Raw genomic sequence first — 19,405 nt, forward strand, 5'->3', positions numbered from 1 at the left:
TCTTCGTATATGCAGTATATGCAGTTCTTCGTTTTCAGAGCTATATTTATTTGTAAGCAAAAAAATTTTTATAGTCAAATAATAATATTTTTAACAATCTTTTCTTATTATTTATATTACCTGTAATATGTATATTTAAAATCTAGCGATATTTACAATATAATAATTCATACTTGAATTTATACAAATTTTTACCAAAAATATCTTTCATGACATAATTATAAATATAATATAAACGTAAATAAATATATATATATTTATATACTATATATAGATTTTATATACAATTAGTTTAGGAAGTTAATTATTTAATAGATCAATCAGACTTATTTTCAATAGGACTTATAAGACGCATCAGATATTCCAATATTTTAACTACATCTTGTTCTTGTTCCACGTTATTTGTTGTTAATAATGTTAATCTAGCTAATGCCTCTTGAATACTCTGCGGAAATCCTGCAGTTCGTGCTATTAATTTTCCTTTTTGATTATTACATATTAATGACCATAGCATTGATCCTGCTATTCTGATTTCGCATAATGAACCATTTTTAAAAACATCATGGAGAAGATTGATGATATCCACTAAGATAAACGTATTGAATAATATATTAGTAACTTCTCAATTTCTAAATATAACATTATTTACAAACCTGAACTAAGAATTCTTGGTCTATTTGCCATATTAAATGCTAAATTACGCAAAATGGAAATGGCAAGAATTTTTGTTGGCGAAGATGAACATTTTGCTAAATGTATCAGAGCATCTAAAGCATCTACAGCCTAAAACATATAAATTAAAAAATAAATATACTATGATGATACAGATGTCTGTATTGGAAAATTATAAATATATCTTTTTTTTGTACTTTAGGCACACAAATTTGTCCTTCTTCATAATATGTAAAATCGATTAGAAATTCTAAACAATAGAGTTCTACCAATGGCCAAGGTTTTACTCTCTTCGTAGTAATAGGATGTATCTTTGTAAAAAACTGTAGTAAATTGCTCTAGAAAACATTAGTTTAATTAGTAGATTGTACTGATGTTATAAGAGCATATACCTACTTTTGAAATTGAGACTCTGCATTCATGTACATGCACGGCATTTCGTAAAACATGAAAAGCAAAATGCAATTTGTTGTTATCAAAAAGATGTCCTGCTTTATCGATCTCCTTACATATTAATTGTATAATGATATGTATTATAGCAATTGTATTAGGTGTTTTTCTTAATCCTGTTCCTGGCAATACCGTAGTTAATGTTAAAGATTGTGCTGCTGTAAGAAAGAAAGAAAAAATTATTGACAAAAAAATACTTGTGTATATTTATTTTAAATGTTACATAAATAAATAAATGTAATTTTAATCACTATATTATACCAGCAGAGCACTTTGTAGTAAATGTTGCTAATAACTTTAATGCACAAGATGAAATATTTTTATTCAAGGCTATCCAAGCCCATAATTTATGCAATACATCAGCCAAGCCATCTTTAGTAAGTGTTTCTTTAACTTGTAAATTTTCATGCATAAAATTCATTAATAATATGAAAACATTATTTATATCACTAAATAGAGGATGAATCTGAAAAAAAATGAAGAGATTAGATTCTTTAATTACACGAATATCGTAAGAAGACATAAAATATGTACCTTTTTTTCACGATCGACTTGATTTTTATAAAGTTCAAATGGTTGTAAATTTAATTTAACATATAATTCTTTGAGTATCATCAATGCTGTTTCAGATAAATTCTCTTTCAATGCTATTTTTTTGGCTTCCATAGAAACACATAATAAATTAGCTAGAGCACTGACAATAAGATCTCTATTCTCTATATGTTTACGACTTTTTTTCGATCTGGTATAATTATGAGCAATAAAAAGAGGTAGTAAAACTTTGCATAATTCAGCACCTATTGTACACTGATGCTCATCTGATTTCATTTTAATGTTTTCAGAATTAACAGTATAATCCTCAATTTCATCATTTCGATTTGTTTTTTTAGAATGCAAATTTATACTTCTTATAGAAAGTTTATTAACGTTGGATATAACTTCTTCTAAATTGTTACTTTGGTTACTTATTGGAATGTATATAACACTATCTAAAATCGTCTTTATCGAAATATTATTTTTTCCTAATGTTTCTTTTTGAATTTCTTGAGTAAGGAGAAAAGTAAGACATGCAATAGCATTCATTCGTAATTCTCTGTCAGAATCTTTAATTGCAGTGCAAATAGAAGTCAGTGCTTTATCTGGACCATGCAATTCTAAAGCTGTTTGAATAGATTCAAAGTGTTGATCATCTGTCAACGATAATATAGATAAAAAATTATAAATCTCTGCTTTTAATTTATTGTACAGAGAAATTAGATGTGACATATGAATACCTATAAAAATACATAAAAAAAATTAACATTGACTATTCAACAAGTAATATTAAGTGAAATGTTGATAAACTACTCACTGTACAAATCGAAATGAAGAAGATTAAATAAAGAATAAATACAGTCAGGCGTAAAACTTGCAACTGCAGCAAATTCGTTACTATGTACGACGCAATTTGATAAGACAGCACAAATGCTGGTATACATTTCTAACATATCACAATAATGTATAAGATCTTTCTTAGTATCAATATTCTTTGGAATTTCTCTTAAGCATCTGTAAGATATGTGATATATAAATTATATTATTTTTAATTAAATACTTAAGCAGATTTATATACATATATTTATGTATACCTAATAAGATATTTGTCGAGAGATTGTTCATAAACGTGACGTACTACTTCCTGTTGTCCAATAAGTATTAAATTATTTAAAAGAGTACACGTTGCTGTTACTAAAGAAGGGGTTGCAACAGATAGTAAATAATGATCCATATCCATACTTTCAGAATCTACTGCTGAAACTATAAAACAAAATAACGAAGGACGTAATAAAAAATATAATAAAATTAATAGAAAAATAAAATACTTACAAGGTAGCAGTTCATCATGACAATTGTATAAGTATGATACAGTTCGTGGTACTAACGATACGCATCCTGATGTCGCAGCTTGTATAGATGGTACTTTACCATTTTTTTGCTGTTGATTGTTTAGCAAATCAGAATCTAATGTTGGTAGCACATAAATGTTCGAATATAATATACTCATCTCATAATAAAAGTTCACTTGTTCCGTATATATAAGTATAATATTTGTTTTCAACGAATCCACCTGTTAAAAAAATAATTTAATTAATAATGCGAGCTTCATGAATTTTTTTTTGTTACATAATATCTTACATGTTGAAAAGACATGGAGTTGCAATTTTTTATTAAGTTGCTGAATGCAATACATGCTTGCTCTCTAACGATACAAGATTCTTCTCCAATTATAATGTATTGCAATAACATGTAACATAATTCATTTGGTGCAACAGCAATTGCATTTGAAAGCTGTGCTGCAGAATGCATTTCATTTAACAATCCTGACAAAAGCTGCAAAGCTGATGCACGTACCAAAGGATCTCTATTTTGCCAAAGCATTGGTAACCAACTTAAAGATCTGCCATCTTCGTACCAAAACGATATCCACGTCTAAAAAAATTAGATGATATTAGTTTAATCAGATAATTATAAATATTTTCATGGTTTGATTAATTATCTATAAATATTTTTACATTTTTATTAAAATTTTCGTGCATTTGATACAGCAAATGATTGAGGCATATTATAGAATTCCTAGTTATAGATAAACCCATAAAACTAACTGTACCAGCACCATGAAAAGATATAATCATTTCAATAAGTGTATTTCCTAATGATGCTAATAAATTTTTGTGATTGCTCCAATTGCATTGGCTGATTAAATATGTCAAACATGTCAGCAACCAATCCAGATATGCTGGAAATAAAAAAAAAAGTAATCAAAAAAGTCTGATGCAAACACAAAATTCTATATTCTTACCAAGGTTGTAAAAATTTTGTTGATTTCCAAAACATAAAGTAGAAACAACTAATTCGATAAAATGTATCCATGTATGTTTCTGATTAATGTCTGATTTTTCATTTCTTTCAATAGCTGCACACGTACGTGCTAATTTTAAAATTGATTGATGTACATCCTGATTATCTATTTCCAAGTTTTGAAATAAATCTGCCCATGACTTTGTCATATTTTTCATCATCTTACTTATCCATGAACTTTTACCTATAAAATAAATGTATATTTTAAAAATCAAATTATTTTATCATCTTATTTATATTATTACCTTTTGTTGTACTGATATATAATTGTAAAAAATTGATAATATTAACAAATAAATCACAGTCCTCTTTGCTCGACGGATGCGATGATAAAAATCTTTCGAACGTTTGATCCCACGGTAAAGAATTAATATCTTTGATTTCTTCGTATTGCAACATGTTATAAAATTTTAAATACCTAATAAATATTACATATTATTGTATACTCACATATATTAGATATATACAATATTTTTTTAATTATAAGATCTTACATTATCAGATAATCGAGAGCATTCAATACCCCATCGTGCGTCGTAGAATTTTGTATATTATACAATTGTTTTTGACAATAAAAATATGAACAGCTGTATTGAAAAACGAAGAATTCATGTTCTTGTATTCTTAATTTTTCTGGTAATTCAGAATCATTAACATCATCATAATTTTTCCATAACATTTTCCATCCACCATTCCATTCCCATGCCCAATATTGTCTTACAAATGTTAATATTGTTTGATTGCTTCCATGGAGTACTATAATATATATGTTAGAATTAATTTTAGTTATTATAATAATATATTATATACAATTACTATATAGAACTATACCTGATATTTCTGATCGTCTATGTATACTGGTTTTCCAATGAGATTTACAAATTAATGGTAATCTCATTTTAATTACAATGATATGAGGCAAAGATACAGTTAATTGAACATTACTTTCTGTTTGTTTTTCATTCATTCTGATGATATAATCATTATATAAAAGTAAGCATAAGATATATGAACCATCAGCCTTGACACATTCATTATTTGGAAATAGAAATATACCTAAAAATATATATTTAAAAAAATTTGTATATATATAAAAAAAAGTAAATAATTAGATAATTAACAATATGAATAAATTGTATACATACTGCGAATGATATTTATGAAAACATCAATATTAGTGGATAATTCATGTCTCACTGATGATTCACTAGCAACAATTAATTTTAATATTGCAAGTATTGGAATAACAGAATCAGGATAATTTTTATAATCATTTTCTATCTAAAATCCCACACACAATTACTACAAAGTACAAATTATGATTTAAAAAAAAAAAAAATAATAAATTATATTCACCAAAGCACTATTAAACGCTTGTAAGATTAAAAATAATCCATTTTCATTAAGAAATAATTTATGTAATGACGTGTCCGTAAGCATTACATTAATTTGTACTAATGCAGATTTGCGCATTTTAGGATCGACATCGGAATCTCTTAACATTTCCAGCACCGATAATAAACTACTTCTCTAAAAGAATTATTTAATTGTTGCTTAACTTTTAATTGTTATTTAATTTGTTATAGTATAAAAGTGTGATAAATATAGAACCTGATAATTTCCTTCTAAGCGTTTGAAAACAGATGGGCGTTCGAATATACAAAGAGAACTGAGAGGTAGACCATGCAAAGAAGATAACCTTGGCAATTTTTTAATAGAGTCTTTTTCTTTGCCAAGTAACCAAATTAATCTACAAGAAGCTTCTTCTCTAACATCACACTCAACTGAATACAATAGTCTTAAGTTACCTTTTAAAACCTGAAATATAGCATCATATAATTTTTTGTGAATAATTCGATATTATATATATACATATAAATAATTAATAAAATATTAATAAATTACCTCGAGATATGGTAAGTGAACACTATTAAAGATATCAGGATCAAGCATTTTTGTTATACACCTGCCTATAACTGTAGAAGAATATGCATAACATTGAAGAAGAGGTAATACTGGTATAATTGTTTCTAATATTTTTAACCAGCCTGTTTCATCAGCTTGAACTTTTCCTTTTAATATATAAATTATTATCTCTTCTGACATTTCTCTAATCTATAATATATTAATATAAAAACGTTACATATATATATTAATAAAAATAAAATAATGTAAACTTACTTTTTTATTTTCATTGGGTAGACCATAGCAAATTATCTCAGTCAAAACATTTGGTTCCAAAAGGAAAATCAAATTTTCCCATGTAAGTTTTTCTTTATTATATTCTATTCCTAAAATACTTTTGACTAAACTATGACATTCTTTGTATGCAGTTTCTTGTATATCTATATCTCCATTTGCTAATAAATTTAATATTAATTTTCTGCATATTACATGATCTTCCTTGCTGAGAGAATATCTATAAATAAATTTTCATGATTGTTGAAATATTACAGATAAATAGTTTATTATTAATTAATACAAACCTGTTAACATTTTGTAGAAATTTAATAGCTTTCTTAACTATGCTCATATTTTTGTGATAAGGCAAACTTAATTTAGATGCATATAATATTTTTAATATATCAGAATATGATCCTTTAGAAGATTCTTTTATTGAACAAATAGCTGCTTGCATTGATTTGATAATAATTCTACTTTCATCAAAGATTTTGATGATAGCAAATTCGTTTGAATTTTCTAAATGCTGTATATGTATGTATATGTATATATATATATTATAAAAAAGGAAGGATTATTATTTTCATTTATAGAATTAATTTACCTGAATATATACTTGAAGTGCAGTATGCAATTTTGGATACATCAAATATATAGGTGCATCCATTAAAGCAATAGACATAGAATTTTTCATGGATTTAGGTAAAATAATATCTGCTACTTCAAATGGTACAATATTACTTAATAAATTTACTGTAATGCAAAGAAGATGAAGATATGTAATCCTATGATAATCTATACTCCCATAACTTGCAAAATATTCCAGAGAATCTCCTAGTAATGTTAATAACATTTTTAATTCGTCGCTGATCTTCCTTGCCATACTATCATTGCATATCCATATATTTGGCATGATTGTGGTAAGTAGTAATTGTGCTAGTTCATGAATCAGGTCAACTATGTATTTAGTATTTTTTAATGGAAATGTAGAATCGTTAGGAATATTTAATTGTGCAATAACATGCTTTAGTGTCTCAATACAATAGGAAGGAATCAGCATTTGTTGCAATCGTAATACAGATTCATCTACATTATCCATGATGCTTTGACTTCTGTCACTTGTAGCCTGAAAAAAATGTATGTATAATTACAATAAATATATTGATTTACAAGAACAACAAACTACATACAGCAGATTGATATGCTTGATAATTAGCTTCTGGTATTCCTCCATCAGGACTGTCTCTAGCTTCTGACAAATGATAACTATTATTGTCCAATTTCTCTGCTAATAACTAAAATATATATAAAAATTGATATTTATATACAGAGCCTAATATGAACATATATTTACTTTTACCTTTTGTTTTTTATTTGCTACACATGGATCATAATAATAATAAATTCGAAATCGTAGACATCTTGTTAATTTATGTAATGTTTTTAATACAGCTGGTATAATATATTTAATATCAGACTCAATTAAATTTATACTTATATCAAGAAGACCATGTAGCACCTAGAAAAAAAAATTAGTTTTTAGGAAATCTTAAAAAAATATAATCCCTGTGCAAACATTATTTTCTTAATATTCACTGATACTACTGCTGGTCTTTGAAGAAAAACTTCAGCTGGAAAATCTTGTAACATAACATTTGTTATAAACTGACATGTATGTAATATCAGATTAGTATCTGCAGTATTATTTAAAGCTTCCTCCACTGCTGCTAATACACCTTTATCCGATGTGACTAATGGTTGCCATGGCATTACTAACCATTTAATGCCACCCTCCACTGTCTTAGAAACGAGTGTACCATCACTTTGTTGAATAGTAAGATCCATCGGCAATGTACTGAACAGAAATCCATAACATTTATATTTCGAATATATTATAAAAATGAATATTATATATATACTGAGTATATTAATGTATTAAATTTATATTTACTTGTCCAATGGAGATATAAAAGCACAAACATCATTGGAAGCATTAATCTTATCAGCATTAAAATCTTTATTTCCATAATTATCATAATTATGTATTCTTGTTATATACTCAGATTGTTTAAATGATATTCTTGATGGATCTAATGCCTATTATAATAACAAGTTATTGAGACATTACAAAACATTTGTGAAGTAAAAAAATTAACAAATGAAATTAATTATCTACCTTAATACTTGTTCTAACGTCATTGGAAGATTCTTCTTTATCTGGATTGAGAATAACTTCTTCTATCTGATCTATTTTATCATACCAAGAAGTGTCAAGTTTTCTTTTTAATTGATGTAGCTCGTTTTGAAACCTTGATCTGCCAAATGCATTTAAGTAATTGTTATTTCCACCCTTAAAAAAATTAACAAACATTCAATGTATCATATAAGTTTCTTTGTGAATATTTATCATCGTAACAAAAGGATACCTTTATCAATCTATGTAACAAATCTAAAGCCTCTCGAGGATGAGGTATATTGTCAAAAGAAAACCAATGAAAGAGTTTGACTATTAACTCTTTTTTAACAACGTCAGAATCACATCCAAAGCCAAGATCTAATTTAGAAATAATATTTTCTAATGCCCTTGCCCGAATCTCATCAATACTGTGCGCTGAAGTAAATAAATCATATGGATTTTTTTTTATTTTATTTTATAAAATCAACATAAAATACGTCAACTTCTTGCGATAAAAGCTTACCTAACTTTTTAACATGTGCAAATGTAATTGTATTTAAACTTGACATTGTATTTCAACATTAATTCGTACAACTATATTTTAGGTTAATCAAGTTTTGAAAATTGAACCGCCACGAATTACACGAGCGCCAATTTTCAACTAGGACTCTGTTTCAAGAGTCATCTAGTATTGTGTACAGTTTTATTAAGATAGTAATTTTTTATTATCAAATGTTTCTATATATTTTAATATTTGCTAAATTAATTAATAAATAAAACATTTACTAGTGCAAAATTTAGTTGTATAATTTATTTAAAAAAGAACCTCTTATATGTGTATGTAGAATGACCTAAGTGTATTGTGGTTAGAATTGTTATTAGAATATATTATAAAAAGTGTAATTTTAGTAACTCTTTTTTTTTATAAATAATGGGTAAGTTATAAATGATTATTTTTTAATGATACTATATAAATATTTTGTAATAATAATCATATTTGTGTATTTATATATATATATATATATATATATATATATATATATATATATATGTATATGTATTTGTAGAAAAAGAAGCAAAAGCTTGTCAAGGAAAGGATGTTTTTGAGAGAATGAATTATTTATATCAGGTAAGAAATACTTTACAATAATTACTATTGTTAATACTCAAACTTTTTTTTATAATTCTTTTTTTTTTATAGGCTAGTCATTTAATAGCATTAAAAAATAGAGTTGCAGCTTCTTATTACGGAAATACAATGATGGGTTGTGCCAAGAAAGCTGTACTACGCATGTAGGTGCTGACTACATAAAAAAATTTTTAATTATATTTTAATTATTGGAGATCTATCATTTGTTTTTTGTTCTTCTTTTTTCTTCTTTTTAATATAGAGAACCAAATATAAAAAGAACGATATGTAAACGATGTCAATCTCCTTTAATACCTGGAGAAACAGCTAGAGTAAGATTATGTTCTAAACATATTAAAGGAGTCAAATGGACATGTTTAATCTGTTTGAATAGTAAAAAATATCCTACTAAAAAAGGATACAAGTTATGGATAGATCAGCCGGAAGCAATAGTTGAAACTCTTCATTATGTTCCTAAACAAAAATCTATTGACTGTGATAAGAACAAAATAGATGATAATAAAACTGAACCATCTGATAATACGAATATAGAAAAAAAATCAGAACATAATCTTGATTGAGACAATTTCATGTGTTGCATAGTAAATTTGATGTACGAATATTTTTTATTAATCACTTACATAAAATATGTTACAATATTACAATAAATTTGTAATTAATAAACAGACACTTTTGCTAACTGGAATATTTATAACCATCTAGTAATATCATAATGCTGATAATAGTTTTACATATTCATAGAAATAACTCGATCGAAGTTAAGTTACTGTTTTCAGAGTACAAGATATATTTTATGGTGACCATTGATTGCAGTGAAATCCAAAGATAACTGCATTTTTTTAATCATTGAGGACGGTTTTGAATGAACGTTTGAGAGATGATATTATAAATGTCATGAGTACAATGAATTTTTTTTATTAAGTTTGATTCTACTGAAATTCACTGCAAGCAATATCACGTACCTAACTCATACAACTATATCCGCCCATATCCAGTAACTTCCATAACATTATATATGGTACCTAAAACAAATCAGCACGCACGAACTCGAGCAGAATCAAATCACAGATTAATCAGACAATATCAGTCATTTAATATCAACTTAAATAACTTATCTAGATTAGATGATATGAGCTTAGGGCCATCTACAAACATATAAGAGATTTGTAGGTAAGTATTTTTAGTATATAATAATACTAATTATATAAAATGAATATACAATGAAAATCTTTCATTTTGATAATGTTCCTGAACTTTTGTTAAATCATGAAAAGGTGAAACTTATGGCATTTAACTAACGACACCTTTCCTAAAATAACTACATTATAAATCGATATAAATATTAAAGTAATTAAAAAAGTAGTAATAGTAAATAATAAGAACTGGGCTGGACGGAATCTACACATTCATTTATATACATATATCTGTCGTGCCAAGCTTCGGTCTTCTATCTATTTCCCTTAATATTTTCATTTAGTATCTATGAGCTAGTATTTTTGATTTCCCTAACACTAAATCTAACGATAAATTATAGATAGGACTCCAGGTTGGCAACGCACACATATATACATGCACACACCGGCTACAGGATATATTTTTCTCCAATAATATATTGACTATCATTCGTCGTTGTCCTTCACCCCATCAAAATTTTACGTCGTGTCATGGAATGGCTCAAATTGAAATAGAACAAAGTATATTTCATAATCGTAATGGATCATTCATATTTGGATAAAAACAGAAAAAAAAGAAAAGAAAAAAAATTTTGCTCTTCTTTTACACGCGTCCTTTTGTCGCAAACGAATCTATTCGATTATATCCCGTCTCCGTCCACAAAGGAACACATTTACTATTCTGTTATTGTCTCAGAGGTGTGTGCATGCGAGCCTTTTTTATTTTTTTTTTTTTCATTTTTTTTCTGTTTTTATTTCTTTTTTTTTAAGAGGCGCGTGCAATAGACAGAGCCATAGATAAAGAGGTACAACGTACGGCGAATTACGTATAGATGAAAAAGGGTTTTTTTTTTTTTGCGTCAAAGTATCATCTTCTCTCTCTCCTTTTTTTTTTATACTAGCCCTGAAACAAATTGAGGTTGTCCATCACGGTCCAGCGTCAGTTGCGGCATTACATTTGGTGATGGTTGAAATGTTGAACCTTGAAATCCCATTGCTGATTCATATAACTGAAGCAAAAATTATAAGTGTATAGATGTAATGCCTGAGATAGATCCTTAATCAATAATAATAATGAACATAAAAAATTCTATAATAACTTCAATGACGTGTATAGATGGACATTTATATTAATTTACAAACATTATGATTCCCAGGAAGAGTTGTATAATCTGGGGTGGTCGAACGATGCCTATTTGCAGGTAATGGATGTTGAATAGTAGCATAAGTATTGTCTTGAGACGTATCACCCATACCAAGGCTTACGCCACTTCCACGTCTTTCCAAGCCAAGACCACCCTCAGGTTCGCTAAACACTTGCATCGTTAGTTCTTGTTCCTCGTACAATTTTAATTTTCTGTAAATGATAAAATTGCAGTATTTTTGGTATAAATTGATATTATCAAAGGGATATAAAGTTATAACTCCTTTCTTACTGCTCTATCCATAATGGATTTTCCGTTGTATTTAATTCATCGATTATTTGTTTCTTTATCAAACCATCTTTTTTTCGTATATCATTTGGCACAGTAATAACCCTGATGCGAGGTAAAACGTATTAATATAAATTTCAATAAGATATGATCCGACAATAAAAGTTTCTGAAACTTACCAATGTCGTAAACAGCAACAAACTACTGTAACTGTAACAGCACCTACCAGTAGAACGACTAATAAAGCTATTAAAGCAGCTAATGCAGGATCAAAAGGTTCCTCTTGAACTCCGGCATAAGCTGGCTGAAATGCAAAGTATTAAAAACATGTTAAGCAAATATTAAGAAACTTCTTTTTATTTAAATAATAAAGTAGCCAAAATGAAATACTTACTACTACGTTTTCTATAGCAAAGCCGGCATAATAATCTTTTAAGAAATCGTATTTGGCATCAATGACTTTAAGAACGTGTGGAACTGGAGCTATCGTTTGACTTTTTAATTCTACGACGTGCAAATACATATCGCACCTAAATGAAAAATTATCATACATTTATTGAGAACATGATTGATCTATGTGTCATTAATTCATTATTTTACCATTCTCTTCGAATATGTCCAGAGGCATCTACATGGTATCTAATATCATCTACGACTACTCTACTCTGAGTAGCATTTGATAATTCAGATACAATCTCATCTCGTTGTCTATTAACTTCTTCTGGTGGTCGTGATAAAATGACTCTTATCAATTGCGATGGCTCGAATACCCATACCTTAATATAATAAAAATGATTAATGAAAATTAAAGACGTATGAGACGTATAAAAATTATGTTAGACTTTCTTACATGAACTCTAGTCATTGCATATCTCTCTGGAATGGCTGTCTCTTTGGCTATAACTTCGACGATAAATCTATCTTGATTATATTCAGCCATATATCCACTGGTGATCAGTTTACCATCTTGTGTCACATTGAATGGACTTGGTATTATCGAACCACTAGGTTTATCTGATCCATATTTATACAAATTTGCACCTGCTATATAGTAATGGAGAGTGCCATTGTCTCCAACATCCAAATCAGAGGCTACTACTTTAGTAACGAAGTCATTCACGTTTGCCATTGAGTTAATTCCTGCATAATAATCGTTTCTCTCGAAAATAGGAGGATTATCATTTTCATCGAGAATTGATATCGTTACGTTAACATGACCATGATCTGAATTAAGTGATAAGGGACGACCTGCTTCCGTTGGATTGATATATAGATCAGGATTGTTGGATGCGAGGATAGAGAGAACATACTTGTCTCTTATCTCACGATCGAATGATTTGTTTGCATATATACTACCATCCGATTTGTCCATATAAAATGCATAACCTTCGTTGCCTAGAAATATTAAAAAAAATTAACGATATGATCATCCACTGAAATGATCTTTGAAATCATATGACAATTACAAACCTGCTTCTATGTAATAGTAAACTTTGGCATGTCTACCTTCGTCCTCGTCTTGTGCGATTACTTTACCTACAAAATAATCTTTAGGGCGGTTCTCTGATATCTGAAAATTATATTCGTCGTAAAACTGTGGAACATTATCGTTCGTATCGACTAATTGAACCGTTAAAAGACGTAAAGCTTCGTATGCCGTAGGAGTACCATGATCGATCGCCACAAGGACGAGCTAAAATCAAAATCAATGTATACATATATATATATTTTTAATTTATATTCATAAATAAAAAATACAACTTACTTCAAATTTACTTTTGATCTCACGATCGAGTATGATCTTTGATCGAAGTTCACCGGTTTCCTGATCGATCGAAAACTCCTCAGTTTCTTGAACATTTTTATTTCCAACTTTTAAATGATAACTAATTCGTCCATTTTCACCGGGATCTCGATCGATAGCTTTTACAGTCAATATCAAATAATTAGGTACGCCGGCATTCTAAAATTCATTTATTATATAAAATTTATTGATCTTCTTTTTTTGTTTGGATTTCATAATCAGCAAAATAATTAGTATGATAAATATTCACTGCATAAATTATCTATAAATACCTCGGGTACTTCGACCGTTGCGTTTGTTAATTCGGGCATAACGAATTGTGGCTTGTGCGTGTTCACTGGTGTCACTCTAATATCAACGTAACATCTATCAAAATGTGGTCCATTTCCAGCACCATCTCTCGCTTCAACTTCGATTCTGTAAGAACCAGCTCGTCCAAGTAAAGCTGCAGCAGGATATAGAATACCAGTTTCTCGATTCAATGAGAAAGAATCATTTTCATTTCCATGAACGATGGTATACCAAACTTCTCCATTAACACCTTCGTCATGATCGACAGCTCTCACCTTGATAATAATAAATATTACAAATGATATTCTCGTGCAATATGCTAAGTAAATTTAGATACGATCGATCGAGCAAACCTGTAGAATGGGAGCTGGAGGATTAACGGACAAATTTTCAGCAACTGACGCTCTATAACTGTGTTGTGAAAATATTGGTCGATTGTCGTTCACATCGATCAACTTAACAACGACAGGTACAGATGTACTGCGTCGAGAATTAACATGAGCGTTGTCACTAGCCATCACCGTTATTATAATTTCTGGTGTAATTTCTCTGTCGAGAACCGCAGCACTACCAACGGTAATTTCTCCAGTTTCATGTCCTATCATAGAGTAGAAGAATAATTCATTGAAATATTTCATCTTTGATCGGGTATATCTATTCGTATGTAGACGTAAGTACCAATGTTAAAATCAGCAGCATGATCTCCGATAAGACTGTACATGATTTCACCGAATGAACCCTCGTCTCCATCTGTAGCTTTTACAACAATAACGTGGGATCCTGGTGGTGAATTTTCCTTGATCGATGCGTTGTAACCTTCTTTCTCAAATTTCGGATCTTGATCGTTAACATTGATCACTGTAACGATTACTTTAGCTGTTGTAGACAACTGTGGTACTCCAGAATCGTAAGCTACGACCGTGAACTCCAATTGCTTTGTCTCTTCATAATCGATAACTTGGCTAGTTCTAACAATTCCTAGAATAATAAATGAATAATAGTATCAGAAATAAACTTTACAAAATTATTTCTGACGAGTATACCAACCAGTGATATTGTCTATATTAAAATAAGGACTAGGTGGTTCAATAGCATATCCTGCGATGTTACTATCAACGTCTGTTGCAGTAAATGCACCAACAACTGCACCAGTTGGCTGTTCTTCCTGCATTTCGATTTCTTCCTGCATTTCGATTAAATATCTCGGATTATTTCGAGTCCATGGTTTTAAAAATTCTGGCGCCACGTGATTCACGTCTATGATAGTGATTATCAAGGTACCTATACGTAAATAAAATATATAATATAAACATTGGGCTAACAAAGTAGATGAAGTAATTGCAATAACAATAATCTACCTCTCCCTTGTTGTAAAGTAGGAGCTGTAGTATCACTAACGACGATAGTAACGCTAACAGTTGCTGCGATATCTCGATCTAATGGTCTGACAACAGAGACTTGTCCTGTTGCTCTGTCAACGGCAAAAAAGTCCTAAAGAATATAAATGATAATGTTGTTAATGATTCCGATAATTCGCTCTCTGTAACGAGTTACATTTTTGATCAACATACTTTAAATGCTTTGCTATCGTTAACTTGTTGACCATTTCTATCGATTGCTGTAATCGGCTCAGAAATTGCGAAGTTCAAAGCTTCAGAATTTCCACTGTCTGGATCGGTTGCTTTCAACGTTGTAAAAACCGTACCGATAGGAGTGTCCTCGGTTACCTCAGCACGTTGAGTTTCCGGTGTAAAATATGGTGGCTTGTCATTGCTATTCTCAACTTTGATCATCAGTGTTGTCGTACCTGTCAAGCTTGGAGTTCCTGAAGGAATATGAAGATAATGTAAAACATATAAAATTTCTATATGTAAATTAATTGGAAATCAATAAAGAATAATCACCTTTATCAAAGGCTATTACTTCCACGTGATAAGTATCCTTATCATCAAAGTCTAACTTCCTAGAAACCGTAACGACACCCGTTGTCTCGTTAATAGCAAAATCATCGAAGGCTCCCTTTTGTATCCTATAAACCAGCTCAGCATTGAGGCCGCTATCAGCATCTGTGGCTAGCACCTCTTCGACGATAGTACCTATAATATTATATTACAAATTTTATTATTTTTAAAGCAATTCCAATACCTCTTATCTCTTTTGATATATGTACATTCCCAAGTTTGGAGCATCGTTTCTTTTTAAAATTTTATTTGAAAAGTAGCATATTTTTTTTAGAGTCACTATAGATAGGATCGTATACCATATATCATAGATGATATCAAAAACGTTGTTACTCACCGACCGGTGAAATTTCTGGTATACTAGCCGTATACAAGTCGTGAGGAAATACCGGTGCATTATTATTCACGTCACGTACGGTGATATTGACCAGAGCAGTGTCAACGAATATCCCGTCGCTCGCTTGCACGGTGAGGGCTATCCAATCGTGCGTGGAATTCGTCATATCGACCGGACCCTTGTTTTTTATGGTTATTTCACCGGTGTCCTGATCGACGTCGAATAGATCCAATTCGTTTCCAGCTACCAAAGTATAAACGATCTTTGACGTTTTGTCCTTATCGCGTGCTTGGACCTTCAATTCCGGTTCAAATTTCTCAGCACCTTCGTCTACTACGGCACGATATTTGTCTTGAAGAAAACGTGGTGGACTGTCGTTTGCATCGGCTAAGCTAACGCGTAGGGATACGCTCGTTGTCTGTCCTTCTCCATCATCATCGGTTGCCTTCGAAATATTTCAAGAATGTTTTGAGAAAATGTTTCTTCAGATATACGTATATTCATTCGTATAACGAATCACACAATTCATTTAAATATAATTCATGCGAAAAGTACGTATTATACCTTGTAAGTGAGAAAGTATTCAGTCTGTTCTTCATAATCTAAACAAGGTGAAGTACCAGGAGTTGGACAAGGAGCAACGGTGATGCTACCAGTTTTTTTGCCGACAGAAAAATGTTCTGAGCCTTGTCCGAGCAATTGATAAACTATACCAGATGTACCAAATCTATTGAATATATCATATCATCGATCAAAATCGTTTTCTCTCGCTGATCCAACTTACTGTTTTTCTTTTTTCTCTTTTCGACTTACTTTCCACTATCACGATCTTTGGCAGTGATAGTTATAACTGGTGATCCTGGAGCAGCAGTTTCTGATACTAAAGCTGTATACGTAGGACTACCAAAGGAAGGTGCATTGTCGTTCGCATCTGTGATCGTTACGGTAACTGTCGCGGTAGACAAGAGTTTAGGATTCGTATGAACTTCCTCAGCAACGACCTAAGTCAACAAGTATATATATATTTTTTTTTCAACACAAAAATCAATGAAATGCTAGAGAGACTGATTAGGATTTTAAAAAGAAAAAGAAAAACAATAGAAATCTTGTATTACCAGAATGATGAACTTCCTTTGATTAGGATTCTCATAGTCGAGAGAACCATTCGTTACTCGAATATTTACTGATGTACTTCCAGTAGCCATTGCAGGTTCCACTGTAAATGCACCTGTTATGTCTTCCAAACGTAGAGAAAATACGGAATTCAAGCCCTACCATAAAGCGACAAGGAAAAAATGGATTTAGAGATTATTAGATTAGTATTGTTTAAAACAATGAGTGTTCGTTGGATTTTTACTTACAACGTCTGGGTCTTTGACGGTCATATCTAAGTGAGGTAACGGTGTACCATCCGGCACATTCTCAGGAATTTCGATATTGTATTCACGGCGATTGAACGTCGGTACTTCGTCATTCACATCCTTGATCGTGACAGTGGCTTCAGCTGTTGAGACTGTCAACTCATCGTTACCTGGTATGCCGTCTATTAATTCTCGAGCTCTCACTTTTAGTGTCAATACTCCTGTTGAATCTTTCAAAGCTTCTCGATCTAATGGTTTTGCTGTTCTTAATTCGCCAGTATCGTCGTCGAGTAAAAAGTAATCGAATGGATCTAAGAAATAGAAAAGAGTATATGTACCTGTATGTATAAATGTGAGTATGTGTGATTGTAAAGAAAAACGTCGCAAATCAAAATCGAAAGGTAAAAAACATATATAATCATTATCTCCAGCGACTCACTGGTGACCAATTCGTAAAACATTTTCCTCGGCATCCCCCTATCACCATCTCTTGCTTTGACTGTCATCACTAAAGTACCAATGAGATCGTCTTCTCGAACTACTCCAGTTAACGAGTCGAGAAATTCTGGTGGGCTGTTCTGTATGTCCGCGACTTTTATTTCAACGCCAGTTGTGCCATTATTCAAGCCATCCTATGACAACAAAATAAAAAAGAAGAATGTTCAATCGAATCAAAAAAAATATCTGGGACATACGATTTAAGAACAAGAGTAAAATGTAGATAGTTCTATAGAGAAATTCATGAATGCGTGTCGAGTGTGACTCGACACATGTTCCATAAAATTTCTATTAATAGATCTTTTTTTGTTCTTATTTTAAATAAACAAAATAAAATTCACATGATTCTAATAAAACTTTTGAACAATTTCATCATAATTATGTGCTCATAACGAAAAGAAAAAAAAAAATTCAATTTTAAAAATTATTAACAAAATCGATTTTATTATAACAATATTATTGCAATATTTAAATAAATAAAGAATAAATTACGCTTTAAAACGGTCTTTGAATCAAGTCTCTACGACTTTTCGTTCCGAAGATATCGCCTTTTAAAGATTTTCATTCATAATTCTTATACTACAGCTGTTCGTAGTAATAGTATAGTAGTAGTAATTCGATCAGCTGGGATGCGTAAATTCTCGGAATTTATGTAGGTCAGTGTGTCACTGGGTCACATGAATGAAATTATGTAGGTCAGTGGGACAACGTAAACCTCTTACATTTATACGGGAATAACTCCGGAACTAAAAATCGTAGAGACACGATACAAATATCGTTTTAAAGGGGAGAATATTGTTTATTTTTTTAACTCGTTGTTAATAATTAATAAACAATTTGTTATAAACAATTTGTTATAAACAAATTCTTACGAATTAAATTCATCTTATTTCGTTAGAAACACAAAAGAAAATTTTCAGATTGCGTCTGATTTATAAAATTACATAAATTAATAAATTGTTAATAAACAAATTATCGAATAAACAATTTTTTATTTATATGAGAATATTTCCGGAACTGA

At 30.1% G+C, this 19,405-nt stretch overlaps 3 protein-coding genes across 4 annotated transcripts in view; 1 reads left to right on the forward strand and 2 right to left on the reverse strand.

The window, feature by feature from the left end:
* Positions 1-238: 238 nt before the first annotated feature.
* Positions 239-9,056, reverse strand: LOC127070812 (rotatin). 2 transcript variants are annotated; one of them, XM_051009262.1, is made up of 29 exons: positions 8,901-9,056; positions 8,628-8,812; positions 8,378-8,551; positions 8,153-8,298; positions 7,807-8,056; positions 7,562-7,720; positions 7,392-7,496; positions 6,806-7,327; positions 6,507-6,727; positions 6,202-6,439; positions 5,926-6,135; positions 5,632-5,838; positions 5,377-5,550; positions 5,166-5,301; positions 4,852-5,076; positions 4,515-4,776; positions 4,266-4,438; positions 3,962-4,204; positions 3,675-3,898; positions 3,298-3,591; positions 2,989-3,229; positions 2,751-2,919; positions 2,474-2,670; positions 1,657-2,396; positions 1,384-1,588; positions 1,069-1,280; positions 870-1,010; positions 654-783; positions 239-585 (listed from the first exon to the last, which is right to left on the reverse strand). In XM_051009262.1, the coding sequence occupies exons 1-29, from the start codon at positions 8,944-8,946 to the stop codon at positions 317-319; spliced, it is 6,498 nt and encodes a 2,165-aa protein (XP_050865219.1). In that variant the 5' UTR covers positions 8,947-9,056; the 3' UTR covers positions 239-316. The 2 variants fall into 2 exon arrangements, with proteins under 2 accessions (XP_050865219.1, XP_050865218.1); XM_051009261.1 differs by having other exon boundaries at positions 7,798-8,056.
* A 29-nt stretch (positions 9,057-9,085) lies between these two features.
* On the forward strand, positions 9,086-11,293 carry LOC127070818 (ribonuclease P protein subunit p21). Its single transcript, XM_051009297.1, has 4 exons — positions 9,086-9,312; positions 9,445-9,506; positions 9,579-9,670; positions 9,769-11,293. Exons 1-4 carry the CDS (start codon positions 9,309-9,311, stop codon positions 10,085-10,087), a joined length of 477 nt encoding a protein of 158 aa, XP_050865254.1. The 5' UTR covers positions 9,086-9,308; the 3' UTR covers positions 10,088-11,293.
* Positions 11,294-11,476: 183 nt separating this feature from the next.
* The window catches only part of LOC127070813 (cadherin-87A), a 122,075-nt gene continuing 114,146 nt past the window's right edge, over positions 11,477-19,405 (reverse strand). Inside the window, exons 6-27 of the mRNA XM_051009263.1 lie at positions 18,326-18,518; positions 17,887-18,197; positions 17,641-17,796; positions 17,339-17,526; positions 17,090-17,252; positions 16,526-16,970; positions 16,132-16,323; positions 15,799-16,052; positions 15,586-15,718; positions 15,275-15,508; positions 14,906-15,205; positions 14,581-14,825; positions 14,209-14,502; positions 13,898-14,095; positions 13,603-13,825; positions 12,983-13,527; positions 12,733-12,908; positions 12,527-12,662; positions 12,312-12,436; positions 12,136-12,237; positions 11,843-12,056; positions 11,477-11,709 (exon numbers count right to left, since the gene is read on the reverse strand). Of these exons, the coding sequence (XP_050865220.1) occupies positions 11,593-11,709; positions 11,843-12,056; positions 12,136-12,237; positions 12,312-12,436; positions 12,527-12,662; positions 12,733-12,908; positions 12,983-13,527; positions 13,603-13,825; positions 13,898-14,095; positions 14,209-14,502; positions 14,581-14,825; positions 14,906-15,205; positions 15,275-15,508; positions 15,586-15,718; positions 15,799-16,052; positions 16,132-16,323; positions 16,526-16,970; positions 17,090-17,252; positions 17,339-17,526; positions 17,641-17,796; positions 17,887-18,197; positions 18,326-18,518 (4,944 nt within the window). The 3' untranslated portion in view covers positions 11,477-11,592. The remainder of the gene's footprint in view (positions 11,710-11,842; positions 12,057-12,135; positions 12,238-12,311; positions 12,437-12,526; positions 12,663-12,732; positions 12,909-12,982; positions 13,528-13,602; positions 13,826-13,897; positions 14,096-14,208; positions 14,503-14,580; positions 14,826-14,905; positions 15,206-15,274; positions 15,509-15,585; positions 15,719-15,798; positions 16,053-16,131; positions 16,324-16,525; positions 16,971-17,089; positions 17,253-17,338; positions 17,527-17,640; positions 17,797-17,886; positions 18,198-18,325; positions 18,519-19,405) is intronic.

The sequence above is a fragment of the Vespula vulgaris genome, chromosome 19, assembly GCF_905475345.1.
Source record: "Vespula vulgaris chromosome 19, iyVesVulg1.1, whole genome shotgun sequence".
In the NCBI taxonomy this organism is placed as follows: domain Eukaryota; kingdom Metazoa; phylum Arthropoda; class Insecta; order Hymenoptera; family Vespidae; genus Vespula; species Vespula vulgaris.